Source organism: Paramisgurnus dabryanus, chromosome 3, assembly GCF_030506205.2.
Source record: "Paramisgurnus dabryanus chromosome 3, PD_genome_1.1, whole genome shotgun sequence".
Classification (NCBI taxonomy): domain Eukaryota; kingdom Metazoa; phylum Chordata; class Actinopteri; order Cypriniformes; family Cobitidae; genus Paramisgurnus; species Paramisgurnus dabryanus.
In genome coordinates, this window is record NC_133339.1 from 9,780,606 (window position 1) to 9,800,069 (window position 19,464).

At 37.4% G+C, this 19,464-nt stretch overlaps 2 protein-coding genes across 3 annotated transcripts; one reads left to right on the forward strand and one right to left on the reverse strand.

The window, feature by feature from the left end:
* The first annotated feature begins 291 nt into the window (after positions 1-291).
* On the forward strand, positions 292-18,876 carry LOC135768860 (uncharacterized). 2 transcript variants are annotated; one of them, XM_065278210.2, is made up of 19 exons: positions 292-463; positions 1,059-1,403; positions 1,492-1,848; positions 4,225-4,323; positions 4,527-4,865; positions 6,485-6,847; positions 8,192-8,278; positions 8,587-8,679; positions 9,958-10,032; positions 10,217-10,330; positions 10,425-10,559; positions 10,929-11,009; positions 11,394-11,492; positions 12,136-12,228; positions 16,140-16,235; positions 16,587-16,685; positions 16,945-16,973; positions 17,083-17,145; positions 17,350-18,876. In XM_065278210.2, the coding sequence occupies exons 1-19, from the start codon at positions 391-393 to the stop codon at positions 17,410-17,412; spliced, it is 2,703 nt and encodes a 900-aa protein (XP_065134282.1). In that variant the 5' UTR covers positions 292-390; the 3' UTR covers positions 17,413-18,876. The 2 variants fall into 2 exon arrangements, with proteins under 2 accessions (XP_065134282.1, XP_065134281.1); XM_065278209.2 differs by having other exon boundaries at positions 293-463; positions 17,080-17,145.
* Positions 13,959-15,950, reverse strand: LOC141281882 (uncharacterized; the record flags this gene model as incomplete). Its single annotated transcript, XM_073813710.1, has 1 exon — positions 13,959-15,950. A coding segment is annotated over one exon (1,992 nt), but the record flags the coding sequence as incomplete, so codon positions are not given.
* Positions 18,877-19,464: the final 588 nt, after the last annotated feature.

Below are 19,464 nucleotides of genomic sequence, written 5' to 3' on the forward strand. Positions count from 1 at the left end.
TTTATAAATTAAAAAATTGTTGCACAATTGCTTAACAATAACAACTATGAAGATTATTTAACACATCTCAATTCAGAGGTCTGCTCTGTTAGGTCTGATCTGATGATGGCTCACTGTACAGATCTCCCTCTACTGGACGAATGAGGAACAACAGGGGAGTAAAATCGCATTGGCTGTTATCTGCCTGGGCCCCTCGGTCGTATATCTGCCTGCTCCAGGTCTGTTAAAACTTGAAAAGATAACAGTCTGACCCAACCCAGCCCTTACAACAAATCGAAAGTCAAAGTAATTTAGCCAAATGTTTACAGTCCATCAACATTTTATGAACATGATCGTCCGTCAGCACAAAAATACTTTAAAGATAAACTGTAGTAGACCTGATTATTTTAAATGTGTATATACAGTATAAAGATGCATCTGCTTTACATTTTTTCAATGTCAATATTGCTGAGGATCGCTGATGGTGAGTGAACTCATCTGTTTATGAAGAAAAAATGTATATGACACACACACATGCACACCAGGATGGTTGGGTGAATCCTGGTTTTCAGGATTTTCTCATAAATGATACAAAAAATCTGTAGTTTAATGGTATTCCTCTGTTCTGTTTGTGTGCAGACAGTGGACTTATGATGCATAGGCTATAGATGAGATGTGCAATCATACTAAATTTATAAAACAAGTTAAAACTCACCAACCACCTTAAGAAATATTACGAATCTCCATAATACAAGCATGCTTCCATTAAAAATGTAAATGAGTGATTATTTTACTATATTTAACCACAGATTAAGAATGTGGCAGACTACAGATATGTTGCACTTTATTTTGATGTTCCACTTTGAATTTCTGTTTGAATAAAAGCATCTGACAAATGCATAAATGCTCACCTGAAACTCCCTTTACAGTCAAAGTAGAACCCAATTTTTATTCAGATCATTGATGAATGTGATTTTTATTCAAAGTGAAACATAAACCGAAAGTAAACTTTCTGTAAAAACCTAGCTTGAGCATTCTGTGATATCTTTATTTAATAAATAGTTTTTAATAATGTTTAGGGTTTACACTGAAGGGTTCTTCAGGTCCTCTAGTTGTTCCTCTGGGAGGTTCAGTGGTTCTTCCCTGTTCTCTTGATTCACTCTTACCACTGGAGGATCTGGAGGTGGAATGGAGAAGATCAGACTCACAGACTCTCATTCATCTGTATCAAGATGAAGATATCAGACCAGAGGCTCAACATCAGGATTATCATGATAGAGCTCATTTCTTCACTGAAGACATTAAACATGGAAACTTCTCTCTTCGACTAGATCATGTGAGAACTGAAGATGAGGGACAATACACATGTAAAGTTTACAGTGGACACGAGTCTAATGAAACTGTGGTGGAAATTAAACATGTTGGTGAGTAAAAAATCACACAAATTAAGGTTAAACATTAGACACTATGTTTTATGTTGTGTAATAATTCTTTTCTGTTCAATTCTTTCAGAGCGTTTGATAGTATCAGGATCAAGTCGCTCCATATCTGCATCTGTGGGTGATGATGTCACTCTGAGCTGCTCTGTGAACTCTCACATCAAACCTGAAGAGATTGAAGAGGTTTCATGGAGGAAAACAAATAAAGGCGAACCCATCACAGTTCTGCTTTATCAATACAATGAAACTTTACCAGACGCATCAGATGAGCGATACAGAGACAGAGTTGAGTTCTTCACTGATGAAATCCACAGAGGAAACTTCTCTCTCAGAATGAAGAGAGTCACAACTGAAGATAAAGGAGTTTACATCTGTCAAGTGTTTAATGGACGACTTTCAGCAAACACAACTGTAATAATGGAGAGACTGGGTGAGTCAATAAAGAAATAATAAAAACACACTGTACAACATTTTGAATTTTAAGCAAAACCCAGAGCACACATAAAACCTGCTTCTTGGAGGGTAACTTTGTCAGTTATTTCAGTCTCTTCTGATCTTAGTAACCATATAGCAGAATTGCTTCGTGTTGCTTCAGCCATTGTCTAGTGTATATTGTGTTATTGTGCTTCATTCACATTGAAGCTTTCTTGAAGACATATCACAACTAAAACAAGAGTTTTAATTGCATGGAGCATGGTCAAATAAGTCCATTGCTGCCATAAGTATTATTAAACAATTATACATGCTAGCACAATGTTTCACATAATACACAAATGTGATAAATTTCAAAGGTCTTGAGCAACCTCTAAATCAGTGGTCTTCACTGTTTTTTTCATGAGAGCCACACTGATACTGTAGGTCAGGGTCAATAGGAGAGCCGCCTTTACCGCAAAGTATCAAACTTATCAATCTGATGCAATGCAATAAATACAAATCATTCTTTATTATTTACCAGTCAAATTTGTAACTGAAACAATATGATTTCCCTTAATGACAAAAACAGAATTTTAATGCCAAGCATTCTTATAACATGCTTATGCAGTGCCCCACAAACCACCAGGGGGCCACCTTTCTCGTAATTTCATGCGGCGCTGCACAGAACGGTTGGCGAGTGACATTACTGTACCACGAGAGCAATTCGAAAGAATAACAAGCAGTCTTATCTCACGGTACTTTGATGTCATATGACGATCGCTATATGCAAGCGCTGCATGCGATTAAACACGCTTATCAACGTGCATCTTGATCTAATAGGTATGGTTTTCTAACAAAGTTAGCGTCCGGAGCAGAAAAGCCAGAAAAAGGGCATGCCTGCATGATCATATCACTGTATTATTTACTGCCATGAGAGCCACCAATTAAAGCGGCATGCGTCTCGCGAGCTGCGCAATGAAGAACCCTGCTCTAAATAATAATTAATATTGAAAAAAAAATGTTATTCAAACATATTGGTGGGGTGAGAGCATGAACTTTAAAAAAGTTTTAATTTGAAAAATAAGGAACACCCTAATGTTGATTGTGTTCCTTCAAGGTTTTTTACAGATCTTTCTCATAAACAACAGTACAGTATGGGGTCAGTATTACACAACTGGATCTAATGGTGCCACAGCGCAGCAGCAGATTGCATGTGTTTCACAGTAGCTTTATGTGTTTACATAGACAAAATTTTGTCAATCCGATTGCAAGACACGACAGTACAGTTTACATGCAACCTAAACATTGCAATCTGATTCAAATGTTAGTTTACATGTACATTCTCTATAATCTGAACCGAACGTCTGCCCAAGCGCACAGCCAGGGTTGCCAGATTCGCTTATCGAAACCAGTCCAGTGGACATTCAAAACTAGTCCAAAAGCATCCCAAATGACTATATATAGCCCAAATACCAATAACAAATAAACAAAAAAATTCTTAGTATAAAAGAAGCCCAAATCTGAACTCCCCCAAAAAAATTGAGGACTTGGCAACGCAGTGCACATTATCTCTCGTCGAGTTCCCGCTTGGATAAATGTATAAAAAGTTGAAGAAAGTTGTTCTTAAGAAGTGATTCAGATATAGGCAAAGAAAACTAATTTTTCTAAAGGCACAGTGCTATTTTACTGCTTTATATGTAATGTTATGAAAGTACACATGAACGCTGCAAAATGTACAGCGCGTGACCCCATTACCTTTATTAATTATTAATAATGTGTGTTGTCATTGCCGTGCTGTTGCATGTTTCTGTGATGATAATCATGTGATAGGAGGTAAAGATAAGGCGTAAACTTAAAGTAACCATGAAACGGAAGTAGCGATTGTCTTATTTTCCCCGTGGTGACGTATAACCGAGTGAAACGGCTTCTGAAAGTAAATAAGATTTAGGGCTGGACTTGAATTAATTCATTGAGATCTGATTGGATCATTGGAGTTGAGTTGTGTTGCTAACTGCTAATCGCTGCGACCACCCAGTTGCCATACCGAATGACCGGAAGTAAAGAGAGATTCGCGTTTTTTATTAAACATAATGAGGGCACATGAATTAAAAAAAAATAATGAAGCTCACAGATCAAGTCATTTGTAAATTTACCACAAAATTCCACCAAAAATTTTTCATTTAAATTTCATTTCGACTTTAAGCAGAATTGTTCTGCGTATGTGCACAATGTATTTTTGCATCCGAATAAGAAAATACCATTCACTACACTTGATGATTCCGATTTTGTATTCACTTTGTAAGCAGCAATGTATTGACTTTGTTTCTGTGATTTATCGCTGCTAATATCTCGCCAATAATCATTACATATCGTGTGTGTGTGTGTGTTACAGGTTTATCAGATTTACACATATTGGTGTTGATTCTGTGTATTACTGCATGTGGATCTGCTCTTCTGTTCTGCTCTCTCATTTACTGCAGACCGAACACAGGTATGTTTACAGAAATAAATTCTTTAATTCAAAGAGTAATGAATCATTTGTTCTTCACATAAATAAAAACTAATTGAAATTATCCCCTGATTTTAAATCTGCACTCCTGATAAAGAGTATACCGTATTTGCTCAATGATTATGTACAAGTAAGCTTTATTTTAAATTCATTTTATTTTTAACTAAATGTCAAATCTTTTTTAGGGTTCATTGTAGAAGGTTATAACTGTGTTCATTTTGGAGATGCAGTGGTTCTGCCCTGTTTCATTGATCCATGTTTAATAAAAGAAGATCTAAAGGTGGAATGGAGTAAATCAGGTTTGGAGAGTCCAGTGTGTGTGTGTGAAGATGGAGATATGAGACCAGAGGTCCAGCATCAGGATTATCATGATAGAGCTCATTTCTTGACTGAGAAAATGAAGCATGGAGACTTCTCACTCCTGTTGAAGAACCTGAAAAAAGAGGATGCGGGACAATACACATGTAAAGTTTACACTGGACAAAGATCTGTGTTTTCAGTCAGTGTGAGTTTGAAACACAAAGGTAAGTCAAATAAAATCGGGTATATAATTGAGTACTTTAGTGTTATATAAAAATATTAAATGTGTAATCTTTAAACAGCAACAGTCACACAAAACAGGCTGTAGGGGATACCCTATCAATGTGATGTCACATTGACTACAACCCAGCCCCAGCAGCTCTTTTAGCAGTTTGCTGTCACCATTAGGGTTAGTGATGTGCCATTGCCCATTTCACACAGATATTATGGAAAATACACGGAAAATGCATCCGCGATTTGTCCGGGATTGTTTGATTTTTGGTTTATATGTTTACATGCACAAAATTTCACACAGAGATTATGGAAAATACACACAAAATACGTCCGGGTGATTCTTGCGAAATTAGAATTATGAGGTGTCATGAAACATTTTGATAAAAAAAGTAAATGCAAAGTAAGAGTATCAAAATAAGAAGCATAGAGTTACAAACATCTCTTCGTGTACTATTTTGCACATGATTTCAAATGACATCATATAAACCAATTTTGTTGTTTTTTTCCACATTTAAAGGGAACATTTTCATTACCGCAACGTGTCCATGACTGGATTTGGGTTTTTTGACATGGAAATATTTATAATTAAAAAATCTAAAAAATAAAAAGCTTCAGTGCATGTTATACTATAAACATTTACAGTAAAGAAACATGTGGTATTTGGTGATCATTGGTAAATGTAAAGACAATAATAAGGAATATAAATGTGTCCAAGACCAATTTTCTCATCCTCCGCAACAATTTTCAATCATTGTTTAAGCCCTCAATGAACTAACATTAAAAAAAAAAAAAAAAATAGTTGTAAGGGACATAATTGATTGTGACACTCAAGATGGCTACCAGGTAAGCAGTTCTTATTTTTTTCTCCAGATAAAAGTTAAAATTTTGTTTGTCATAGTACTTAGACATTACTCATTCTCATTACCGAAACATGAGTTTGTAAATAAATATATTTAATGTAATATCATGTTGCGGTAATGATCTTTTTTTATAATGATGATCTAAAAAATGTAAATAATTCTATAGGACATATTTTTCAACTACTCTATGCTTATAGTAAGTTCAGACCTTAATCTTATATGTGCAAAAATAATATCGGCTTCAAGGGCTTTTGAAAAATGCTGATTCTGGACTCCTTCTAAATCTGGATTTTGTGAGAATCACCAGTCCGCGATGTGTCCGGGATCGTTTGATTTTTGGTTAATTCACACTGATTTTGCCGGAATATGTGCATGCATTTACACGCAAAGTTAAGCCACGTGACCTATTTAAAATTCTGAACTTTCCTCATTACAGCATGTCCCTTATGCCATTGTTTCTGTGTCTTGTTCACACCGAATTTTATGGAAATCTTCAGGGACCAAAGTGCTGTGTAAATGGGGTTCATGTTAAAGAGACACTATTTATTTTACCCTTTTAGTTCTGCCCTCCTAACATGAATAAATGGTGATGTAGTTTTTAGCTGCTTCCGCACTGTAGTTTTGTTGATAAACATTTAGCTACACTGTACATTTCATTCTGTATCGGTCACCACTACAAACTCTTCAAAAACATCTGCTGTGGACATAATTAAGTATTAAACAACTTTACTTTGATTTTGTTTTTACAGTCTTTTTTGGTTCGTGGTTCAGTGTGGAACATTCTAGTGATCTGGTAGTTCCTCTGGGAGGTTCAGTGGTTCTACCCTGTTCTGTTGATTTACTCTTACCACTGGAGGATCTGAAGGTGGAATGGAGAAGATCAGATTTAAAGAATCCATTGTGTGTTTATCAAGATGAAGATATCAAACCAGAGGCTCACCATCAGGATTATCATGATAGAGCTCATTTCTTCACTGAAGACATTAAACGTGGAAACTTCTCCCTCCTGTTGAACAATCTGACAGCTGAAGATGAGGGACAATACACATGTAAAGTTTACATACAGAAATATGACTTTTCACTAGGCAGAAAGTTGGTACCGAGACTTCTAGGTAAGCAACGGATACATTTTGAAAACTACTTTTGCTACAATTTTCTTTTTTTTGCTTTTCCAAACATCTTACTTTTGTCTATGTAGTGTTTTTATCTCTGAAAAACTTTTACAGTCATGTATAAACCATAAATTATAAATGTAAAAACGTAAATTACACAAGAACGAACTCTTCACGTGGCTAAAGCATAAACATTCACAAACATGCGGAATTATTTTCAAAATTAAACCAGTTCAGCGAAAGTTCCACCCTAGAGCTAATCTCATTGGTTAAACCCATACGGCAAAAATACATATTTTCAAATATAATTTTAAATATATTAAACTTTTAAAAAATTCCCAAAATTGCCAAATATATTTTACATTATACATTCACACGGCACGAAAGTGTTAACACTTGACGGAAGTCTTGTCTGAAGAGTGACGAACAGCCAATCACAGTTGCCACAACACATGCTCTGGTCTTTCATGAACGTAATTGGCTGGCTCTGCCTAGGTTGTTTGCATAAGGCAATCTGATTGGCTGACGCATGCTTTGCCACTTGAAAAGTAGAGAAATGTTCAACTTCTGCCGCGAGCAATTGCAGTGATGCGGCGCCAACAGATCCACAATTCAATTCGGCAAATGCATGACGTCACCCATTAAAAGTGAATTTGATCCACTTCGAATGTTGATTAGTGTATATTTTAAATTATCTGTACAAAAACGTTTGATTAACCAATATATTTTTAGCCATTATTTTGTATATTTCATCTTTCTACAAAATGTATTTAGTATATATTTATAACATATTTTTGGCCAGACAATTTTTTTTTGTTGTATAGGAATTAGGGGTTAAACGCAGGCGTTGATGGGTCGCGTGCGAGAAGGGAGCTTTGACGTAATCTTGTAAACTACATGGCAAAGCGTGAAGCCTCGTTTTTATAGGAATGAACGGAAAACACTTTGCTCGCATGGCATCAGTGCACACAACGGGTCCTTGCACACTGGTGCGGACCAGAGCGAAGCTTAGCGCCACAGACGGCCCCGGCCCAATTTAATCTCTACCACTATGGCACCCTCAGATATATCATTTACTACCTGTCTTTCATGATAAGTGTCATCTACACAAACAGTTGAACCGAATAACAAATATTATGTTGTTTGCATTCCTTAAAAGGGTCTAAAATGTCATTCGCTGTGTCGCTGCATAAATAATTAATGGGAAACACAATAAGGATTTTTTGCACCAGTGGTAATTGGATTCAGAAATGAAATTAGAGACTTGAAATGAAACTGAAATAGAGATTTTTTGAAAATTTGATGACTATACATAATGTTTTTAGATTGTTTACAACTCTTCAGTTTCAGGTTTCTGTCTTCAGATGCTTTTGGTCTTCTGTCCAAATCTCATCATGTTCTTTGCTTTTATCTTCTGGGGTGTTTCTGAAGGTCAGTGTTTATCATCATTGTATCACTCAATATATTTACTACACATCCCTGTGCAATGAGTCAAACAATGACTTAAAATCTTTTATGAATTTTCTTCATTAGCCCAACATGTCCACAAGTAGCAAAGCAGTTATTGAAAGATTGTCATGTGGTGTAGTGGTGTCTGGAGAAGTGGTTATACTCCTAATTAATGCCCCCATTTTTTAAAAGTAGAAATGTGTATAGTTCATGCTATCAAACAAAGAATGGGTGTATACCTGTATGCCCTTCTCTACACCACTGATTATTTCTCTGTGTTTGTGTTTTAGGTTCTGTGAATGAGATGATCTGCTGCTGTGCTCTTTATTTTCTCAGACCTCTCACTTTACTCTGGGCGGCTCCATATATAAATGATTTTAAAGGTATGAAGTGACGTTATAGTAGCGCCTCTGTGGGATAGCATCACAGAGATGCTTACTTATGTTTCAATTCTCTCGCAGCACAAGAAGATCCTGAGGTTGGCTTTTTGGGGAAAGCATACAAAATATCGTGTCCTAGTCTTTTACTCCCCACATTCAATAAATGTATTAGATGCAGTATTGGCTCAGGGTTCCCACGAGTCCTTGAAATCCTTGAAAGAAAAAATGCAAGGCCCTGGGAAGTTTTTGAAAATATACATACATAGATAGAGGTCATTGAAAATGCTTGAATCTACTTTATGCAAGAAGTTTTTTTGGGGAAAAAATCCATATAATTCCCTGTGTAGTGTAGCATAATATCATAAAAATTCTAGACTTTTTAATCACGCGTGCTAAACTGTTCACTTTAAATGCTTATATCTTCTGTATGTGAATGTTGATTCATACCAAAATGCTTTTTTGCATAGTTGTGTTTGCCACATGAAAACGTCTTGGGTTACGTATGTAACTGTTTATGTTACGTATGTAACTGTTACGTTTGAGATGCTGCATCTCCCTTGTCATACTTCCTGCGTCCCTGTAACGCAGTTTTGGCAATATTTCAGATAGCGATATACTTCCTGGCTCCGGCGTCACCCTGTCTTTGTCATTAATCCTCACCATTGGTTGAATTTGATATACACATTCAGACACACTTACCCATGGAGGCGTCCCCAAAGTGTCACCGCAGTGACGCAGCGCGAGTTCCCTTGAAAGGAAACTGTAACAATGTATCTTAAAAGGTAACACAATGTAACCTTGCTCTCACTTGAAATGTGTCCCCACATTTAGTCCTTGAATTTGAGGGTATTGGACCTGGAAAGTCCTTGAAAGGTCCTTGAATTTGAAGTTAACTAAGGTGTGGGGAAAAAAATACACGTTTACAAAATACACGCAAGACACTCCCTTAACATGAGATTATGCGATAATCTGACAAATGTGAGCGTCTTTTATCATAAACCCTTTAGGCGCATCTGCAGCAGGCACTTTTTTGACAAGACACGTGATGCACATAGGTCACTTGACGTGCAGAACACATATTTTGAAATTACGAACCACACACATGACGGGCTACATACATGTTGTGACGAACTTCGCATCGAGCGCCTTCGAAAAAAAATTAGTCACCGGCCACCACTGCTAACAACACATGCAGCGGACTCAGACATAATATTAGTTTGGGTTAATTTAAACCCGCCATTTCTTCCTCTCATATTAAATTATATCATTTTTGTTTTACAGACAAAATTAAAACGCTGATTTTGAAGTGCAGTTATGTTGCTGAATATTGTCTTTTGGCAGCTGTTTCTTATTCAGGTAAACAAATGCGACACAATCATTATACTGTACATTATCATTATTATGAGTTTTTACAAATCATGCTTGTCAAAATTATAGTGAAATATTTTGAAAATTATAATGGATTATTAAACTGTATTCATTTTTAGCTGTGGTTGTGTGTTGGTTTGAAGTTGCTGATTTTGTTTTCTCTTTCCTTCAGTTCTTCTTACAAGTACTTGGGAGAGAATTCTGAATTATGCAGATTTTGACAAAGTTGTGATAATAATCCTGTACGTAATATTGTTTCTGTCCTGCTTTTGCAAATTTAGTAACAGTAAGTATTTCTGTATGAATATCTTTCCATACGTCTTCATATATCACTGAGTTAAAAATATTCAATAATGTCAATATCTGTATTTGTCTTATAGTTTCAGCTTCACAGATTGGAAATGGAAAAGGACGAATAAATGATATATTGGATATTGTGGCTGATTTGACTTTTGAAATACTACCTACATTAAAATGCGTCATTCTGTTTTATACGTTTGCATCGAGTGGAGGAGGTAAGTTTACATTTATCATTGATCTGAAGTTGTTTTTAATCTAAAGTGTGTGCTTTATAAATAAACTTTGACTTTGACAGAGAGCAAAACTCAAAACATGAGAACACAGACAGATGTTACAACTTATTGCAGTGCATATTCAGATATTTTAAATCATTTAAAATGTTTATGATAATGTCAAAAGGCATATGAAATCAAATATTAGAGAGAGCTGACAGAAGTGAGCAGAAACAGAAAGTGCCCAGTTTGCGAGTGGTCCTATTTTTTTTCTTTTGCTAATAAATAAATACACGTCTGTGTGGAATGAATGTGTTGATATATTGCATTACTATTCAACATTATTATTTAAATAATTTCTTCTGTTTTTAGGACTCGTCGCTATTGCTGTTTTACTAGTTTTACTACTGATGGCAAACGAAAGAACGTTTTATAAATGCGGCAGGTTGGGCTGTAAGTATACAGTACACAGTGAAGTGAAACCTCAGTTTCAAAACGCAAAGAGAAACTACGGTAGTTTCCACGGGACCAACATGTCGTCGTCTGACACAATGTAGGGACAAAATGTGCTTTGTAGAGCAGTTTGTCCATTTAGAGCTACTGTACAAACATGGCAACAACTTCCATGTAAGAAGACCCGCTGTGTACGGAGATAAAAGCAGCTCATAATAATGTAATAAACACAATACGTTTCATTATGTAAGGTCTTTATACACCACTGATTATATAGTTATGTATATAATATTACATTTCTGTCAAGAGATCCTTCTTAAAGTTAAACAATGCACCTTTAATATGAAAAGTTTTATTAATGAAAACATTCTCACACTTTTTCAGGGTCATGGCCCGTTATAAGAACAGTTTGGCTCCTGGTCATAATCATTTTGAATATAGTGATGATCGGTCTTTACATCTTTACACTGGAAAATGAAACAGGTATTTAAATGTTTTTAATATCATTAAAGAGATACTCCAGCCAAATATCATATATACGCTATGATTTACTCACTCTCAAGCTTTTTGCTTGTTGTTTTGCACTCTGCCTCCGCATTCGTCACTACGTCCCTACGCATTGTACCAATGATGACAATGAACGCTCACTACAATGAAACACAGTCCTGAAAGCAGAATAGGTCAAGATGACGGTGTTACAGGAAGCTAAATAAATAAATATGATATTTGGCTGTAGTGTCCCTTTAAGTAGGCCTATATTTTATTATTTAGCAAATATAAGGAGACCCTTACAGACTGTGAAATTACGCTAAAGTTCATGAACTTAACATTTATGTACAGAAATATACAGTACTGTGCGGAAGTTTTAGACACTTGTGAAAAAATACCATGAAATAAAATTGTCTAAATGAATGCAAAGTGATGTAATACGAAGTGATGTATAAACATGATACTCAGACTTAAGATATTTAATATAAAGATCTGTTGTTTGTGATTTTCTGTGTTTCTCTCTTTTCTGTCTCTCTCTCTCTCTCTTTCTCTCTCTCTCTCTCTCTTCTCCTTCTCCTGTCTACTGTATAAATGTAATTTCATAAAAGCATAAATATTTGCTCTTTTTAATTCACAGATCCTATTGGATGGGTTTGTGTGATGCTGTTTCTGCAGATACTCTGGACAGTTGTGAGATTTACAGATCAGACTTATTACACTTTTGCACTGGGTACAGTATTGATATATATTCTTTAAACATTTGTGCCCCATCCTGGCAAATCACGTCACAAAGAGCACATTTTCATAATTGAGTTATTATTAATATAAACAAGTGCTGCACTTGTTTGAAGTTGATAGAGTCAACAAAGTCAATTTTAAGAAAAATCAAGTTAAACATATTTTAAGGATCCAAAACAAAATCACGGCAAATAAACCTTAAATAGACTGAGGAAGAAGTAGTGGATGATGAGGAAGAGTATAAGGGAAAAGGAGTGGGTGAGGAGGAAGAGTATGAGGAAGAAGGAGTGGATAAGGAGGAGGATTTTAATAAAAAAGTAGTGGATGATGAGGAAGAGTATGAGGAAGAGTATTAGGAAGAAGGAGTGGATGAGGAGGAAGAATTTGAGGAAGAAGTAGTGGATGAGGAGGAAGAGTATGAGGAAGAAGTAGTGGATGAGCAGGAAGAGTATGAGGAAGAAGGAGTGGATGAGGAGGAAGAATATGAGGAAGAAGTAGTGGATGAGGAGGGAGAGTATGAGGAAGAGGTGGTGGATGAAGAGGAAGAATACGAGGAAGAAGTAGTGGATGAGGAGGGAGAGTATGAGGAAGAGGTGGTGGATGAGGAGGAAGAGTATGAGGAAGAGGTGGTGGATGAGTAGGAAGAGTATGAGGAAGAAAGAGTGGATGAGGAGGAAGAGTATGAGGAAGAGGTGGTGGATGAGGAGGAAGAGTATGAGGAAGAAAGAGTGGATGAGGAGGAAGAGTATGAGGAAGAAGTGGTGAATGAGGAGGAAGAGTATGAAGAAGAAAGAGTGGATGAGGAGGAAGAGTATGAGGAAGAAGTGGTGAATGAGGAGGAAGAGTATAAGGAAGAGGTGGTGTATGAGGAGGAAGAGTTTGAGGAAGAAGTAGTGGATGAGAAGGAAGAGTATAAAGAAGAGTTCGTAGATAAGGAACAGTATGAGGAAGGAGGAGTCGATGAGGAGGAAGAGTATGAGGAAGAAGTGGTGAATGAGGAGGGAGAGTATGAGGAAGAGGTGGTGGATGAGGAGGAAGAGTATGAGGAAGAAGTGGTGAATGAGGAGGAAGAGTATGAGGAAGAGGTGGTGGATGAGGAGGAAGAGTATGAGGAAGAGGAAGAGGTGGTGGATGAGGAGGAAGAGTATGAGGAAGAAAGAGTGGATGAGGAGGAAGAGTATGAGGAAGAAGTGGTGAATGAGGAGGAAGAAAGAGTGGATGAGGAGGAAGAGTATGAGGAAGAAGTGGTGAATGAGGAGGAAGAGTATAAGGAAGAGGTGGTGTATGAGGAGGAAGAGTTTGAGGAAGAAGTGGTGAATGAGGAGGAAGAGTATGAGGAAGAAGTAGTGGATGAGGAGAAACAGGATAAGAAAGAAGTAGTGGATGAGGAGGAAGTAGTGGATGAGGAGGAAGAGTATGGAGGAGGAAGAGTAAGAGGATGAAGGAGTGGATGAGGAGGAAGAGTATGAGGAAGAAGGAGTGGATGAGGAGGAACAGTATGAGGAAGAGGTGGTGGATGAGGAGGAAGAGTATGAGGAGGAAGTAGTGGATGAGGAGGAAGAGTATGGAGGAGGAAGAGTATGAGGAAGTAGTAGTAGATGAGGAGGAAGAGTATGAGGAAGAAGTGGTGAATGAGGAAGAAGAGGTGGTGGATGAGAAGGAAGAGTAAGAGGAAGAAGGAGTGGATGAGGAGGAAGAGTATGAGGAAGAAGGAGTGGATGAGAAGGAAGAGTATGAGGAAGAGGTGGTGGATGAGGAGGAAGAGTATGAGGAAGTAGTAGTAGATGAGGAGGAAGAGTATGAGGAAGAGGTGGTGGATGAGAAGGAAGAGTAAGAAGAAGAAGTAGTGGATGAGGAGGAAAAGTATGAGGAAGAAGGAGGGGATGAGGAGGAAGAGTATAAGGAAGAGGTGGTAGATGAGGAGGAAGAGTATGAGGAAGAAGTAGTGGATGAGGAGGAAGAGTATGAGGAAGAAGTAGTGGATGAGGAGGAAGAGTATGAGGAAGAAGTAGTGGATGAGCAGGAAGAGTATGAGGAAGAAGGAGTGGATGAGGAGGAAGAATATGAGGAAGAAGTAGTGGATGAGGAGGGAGAGTATGAGGAAGAGGTGGTGGATGAAGAGGAAGAATACGAGGAAGAAGTAGTGGATGAGGAGGGAGAGTATGAGGAAGAGGTGGTGGATGAGGAGGAAGAATATGAGGAAGAGGTGGCGGATGAAGAGGAAGAATGTGAGGAAGAAGGAGTGGATGAGAAGGAAGAGTATGAGGAAGAAGTGGTGAATGAGGAGGAAGAGTATGAGGAAGAGGTGGTGGATGAGGAGGAAGAGTATGAGGAAGAAGTAGTGGATGAGGAGGAAGAATATGAGGAAGAGGTGGTGGATGAAGAGGAAGAATACGAGGAAGAAGTAGTGGATGAGGAGGGAGAGTATGAGGAAGAGGTGGTGGATGAGGAGGAAGAATATGAGGAAGAGGTGGCGGATGAAGAGGAAGAATGTGAGGAAGAAGGAGTGGATGAGAAGGAAGAGTATGAGGAAGAAGGAGTGGATGAGAAGGAAGAGTATGAGGAAGAAGTGGTGAATGAGGAGGAAGAGTATGAGGAAGAGGTGGTGGATGAGGAGGAAGAGTATGAGGAAGTAGTAGTAGATGAGGAGGAAGAGTATGAGGAAGAGGTGGTGGATGAGAAGGAAGAGTAAGAAGAAGAAGTAGTGGATGAGGAGGAAAAGTATGAGGAAGAAGGAGGGGATGAGGAGGAAGAGTATAAGGAAGAGGTGGTAGATGAGGAGGAAGAGTATGAGGAAGAAGTAGTGGATGAGGAGGAAGAGTATGAGGAAGAAGTAGTGGATGAGGAGGAAGAGTATGAGGAAGAAGTAGTGGATGAGCAGGAAGAGTATGAGGAAGAAGGAGTGGATGAGGAGGGAGAGTATGAGGAAGAGGTGGTGGATGAAGAGGAAGAATACGAGGAAGAAGTAGTGGATGAGGAGGGAGAGTATGAGGAAGAGGTGGTGGATGAGGAAGAAGAATATGAGGAAGAGGTGGCGGATGAAGAGGAAGAATGTGAGGAAGAAGGAGTGGATGAGAAGGAAGAGTATGAGGAAGAAGTGGTGAATGAGGAGGAAGAGTATGAGGAAGAGGTGGTGGATGAGGAGGAAGAGTATGAGGAAGAAGTAGTGGATGAGGAGGGAGAGTATGAGGAAGAGGTGGTGGATGAAGAGGAAGAATACGAGGAAGAAGTAGTGGATGAGGAGGGAGAGTATGAGGAAGAGGTGGTGGATGAGGAGGAAGAATATGAGGAAGAGGTGGCGGATGAAGAGGAAGAATGTGAGGAAGAAGGAGTGGATGAGAAGGAAGAGTATGAGGAAGAAGTGGTGAATGAGGAGGAAGAGTATGAGGAAGAGGTGGTGGATGAGGAGGAAGAGTATGAGGAAGAAGTAGTGGATGAGGAGGAACAGAATAAGGAAGAAGTATTGGATGATGAGGAAGAGTATGAGGAAGAAGGAGTGGATGAGGAGGAAGAGTAGGAGGAAGAGGTGGTGGATGAGGAGGAAGAGTATGAGGAAGATGTTTGGATGAGGAAGAAGAATATGGGGAAGAAGGAGTGGATGAGGAGGAAGAGTATGAGGAAGAAGGAGTGGATGAGGAGGAAGAATATAAGGAAGAAGGAGTGGATGAGGAGGAAGAGTATGAGGAAGAAGGAGTGGATGAAGTGGAAGGTATGCAAAATATGTGGTGAATGAGAAGGAAGAGTAAGACCCCAAAATTCCCCCGAACAATATTAAAAAATCCTTTAAAAATGAGAGGGCTTCACACCTTGGGCTCTAAAATTTCTATTTATGCCCCTAATGTGAATTTGTGCAGTAATTGATGCAGTAATCTTAATTTATTTTTTGTTTGTCTTTTATTCCAGATTTTCATCGTTTTGTCGCTCTGTATGTGTTTGGATCAGTTGGTGTTGTTTTAATAAGCGCTGCTGCTCTGATCACTGAACTAATACTGAAAACAGGTGAGAAAACACAACACTTTATTTATATCTGCTTTAATGTCTGCTAAATGTAATCCCACAAGTTTTATAGCTCAAAAGTCCTCATCTTCAGTAATGAAAGCATTTATGTAAATACTCTCTGGTAAAACCCAAATGTCTGGATAAGTTACGTCACAGGGTAGGTCAAATGAAAATGAATCTTCCCAGATCAAGATAACACCTACTTTTACATCATCGCATCGTTTGCTCCACCCACTGGTGTGCAGTCTGATGAGCGAGTGGATCTGGGCCCGTTTCTGAAAAGAGGTTTAGTAAAAACTGAGTATATTAATCCTAAAATGAGTTTTTCTTCTGTTTTCCGTTTCTTATCAGTGAGTGGTGAGCACGTAATGACGGATATGAGATTCATTGTCTTTCCCTCTGAATGTGTCTTCATCTTGTCTGTGATGATTTCAGGACAGCTTGCATCTGGTAAGTTAAAAATAAATGTGTTATTCAAATCATTAATATGCATATTATAAGCTGATCTCTGGTTTTCTGTCTCTTACTAAATACCTTCTGTATTATGAAAACAGTACAGAAATGTGTATAAATGTTGAGATAAATCTGACCACTCGTGTGTCTCTTTTAACTTAAAAACAATTCATTATTAAGTGTTGACTTTTTACAGTCTCCCTCTTTTGGAGATCTTTTAGTAAATATCTTTTCTTTCACTGTTCTGACCTTACAGAGATTATAACCTGCCTGCAGTCTTGTAAGGTTTGTATCATTTATAAATGTGCATTAATCCAAAAAATTTAGCTTCATATTACAAGATTCTTCAAAATATATACAAATATAAAAACATGTTTTCCTCTTAACACAGAAGACATTGAGATCTAAAGTAAATTCATCCAGAAGATCACAGCGGAACAAGAACCAAGATTCACAGGTGAGGATCTTATAAGATAACATTGATGTTTTAGTTAATCGACAATATAAGACGTAATTTATATCCAATCTATCATGGGTGAACTGCTGGCCACTAGAGGGCAGTAATCCCTTACACGTACCTTAATGTCGTTTATTAATATCATGTTGAATTATTGTACAAAAGCATAAAGATTTAGTATTGTTTAAAACATTCTGATAATAGGAGGATCGGGTGACACTCGAGCTACTAGATCAAACCAGAACACAGCAGAATCCAATGAACTAAATCCTCAACTGAAGACTGAAGACCACGAGACTCAGATTCATGTCTGATTCATGTCCAGATTCATCACATACACTCTGATCATTAGATCAAATCCTCATGAGATCTGACAGATTGAAGCACAGCTTCCCAGACAGGTCTTAACACCGTGTCCAAACACCTTTTTAGTGTGCCTCATTACAAGGTAGTCCAGATGAGTAGAAAAAAAAGTGTGTATGTGTATATTACATACATACAAATACACATAATGTATAGGCAGCTTAATGTCTATGCTGCGCATCGGGTCCTGATCACATTGTTGAGGGTTATTTCTGCGATAACAACCTGCTGTCTGTACATTATCTCACTTAATACATGGCTATCTACCTCATAAGTAAGGTAATACATTGAATATTGATTTGAAATATTTTATTTGCTCATTTTTAATGAATAAAGACGCGAGGAAAACCCATGTACTTTCAGTTTTAAGATATGACAAGACGTTTAAATGTCATGGAAACACTTTTTGGTTTAATCATTTGTAAATATAATGTCATATTTGTTAGGGTTTTGTCTGTGGGTTTCTTGTTTTGTTTCTTGTTTCTTTATTGTGTTCTTGTATTGTCATTTCCCACGCTTTGTCTTGTTTTTGTGCCTTACCTGGTGTTTTTGAATATATTTAACTGCATTTGGATCCACTCTCCTGCTTTTCTCTCGTCCGAGTGCAAATCCTGACAGAATTGTTATTAAAAGACATATTTATATTTATTTTTGTGTAATTTTTAAACTGTACCTGTCAAAATGATTTGCAGCATCCGGGTTACGATGTGCTCCAGGGACGTGCACAGACATTTTGAGGGGCAGGGGCTCAAGTGAAATAAAGGGCACTTCTCATAATTATGTATAAAAAAGTATATATATTAATGCAATTCTGACTTCCTTTTTAAAAAAATATTAAAAAGTTAATTAATTTTATCTTCCTCAAACTCACGCAATTGTTTACTTTTCAAAAGATGTCTACAAAATAATCAGTTGTTCACACAGACACCATGGTCTCCTTAGTAGTCTAGGTTTATAGAGCAGGAAAGGAAGCCATTACACAATGTGCATGTTTTGAAAACATTAAATTACACATTAATTACAAATTTGTTAAAATGCTAAAAACAAAGTTGTGACTGCTGAGTTAGCGCTACATGCCAATAAATGCTATATCATATGCTACCGTTTAGCTGATTAGTTGTTACTCAAAATGTATTTTTGTCTGATAAGGGCTCAAAATATAAGGTCTGTTTACTAATGTGAGCTTCTGGCATGAGCCTCAGAGCAGAGCTCAACATTATTATTCATGACCCTTTCAAATAGGGCAAAAATAGACCATTTCATTCAAATGACAAATTCTAGGGTTGTAAATGGACATGTAAAAACGTTTCTGGATAATTTTTGCACTTAATAAATTATCAAATAACAATTTAACATATAATGACAACACATCCTATGGCACCTTTAATCTTAGGTTTCATATTTATTAAGGTTACACATGTCAGAAACAACAAATATAGATTAGGCCTATTTTATTTGTATTTTATATTTTACTTTTTTGTGATGTCAGTGAAAATTCAGACTGGGCAAGTAAAATACTCAACCATCAGATTTCTTCCTAATCTACTCCAGCACTCCAGTATAACACATTATACTTATTTAACAGCCATTACAAAAAACGCAAACAAAAAAGCTTACTACTGTAGTTAGCAATTATTTTATTGTTTGTGCTTTATTATTTTATGAGCAGTCTATTTAAACTACATACACTACACTGTTACAAGTTTGCAACTCTTCAGGTTAATATGGGATTGCCATGGAAAACAATGTCCCTGAATCGTTATGTGTAACAACGTGTCCCATATTTTGTGCATAAAACTGTTAATATAAGAATGCTTTCTTCCTCACACACTTACCGGTAGCTGCCTGCATAATCATGCACAGGATCGCGTCTCGTTTAGGGCAGGCTGAGCTTTGGCGCTTGAAGCGCGAATGATGCAGCACGAGTGTAGACAGACCAATCATAAAGCGAAGTAA

What these genes read in the sequence shown, in the direction of transcription:
- LOC135768860 (XM_065278209.2), top strand. Translation starts at nt 391, where the DNA reads ATGTGTATATACAGTATAAAGATGCATCTGCTTTACATTTTTTCAATG. An exon ending in ATATATAAATGATTTTAAAG is followed by an intron (nt 8,680 to 9,957) that starts GTATGAAGTGAC and finishes TTTGTTTTACAG; the next exon opens with ACAAAATTAAAACGCTGATT. An exon ending in TTATTACACTTTTGCACTGG is followed by an intron (nt 12,229 to 16,139) that starts GTACAGTATTGA and finishes CTTTTATTCCAG; the next exon opens with ATTTTCATCGTTTTGTCGCT.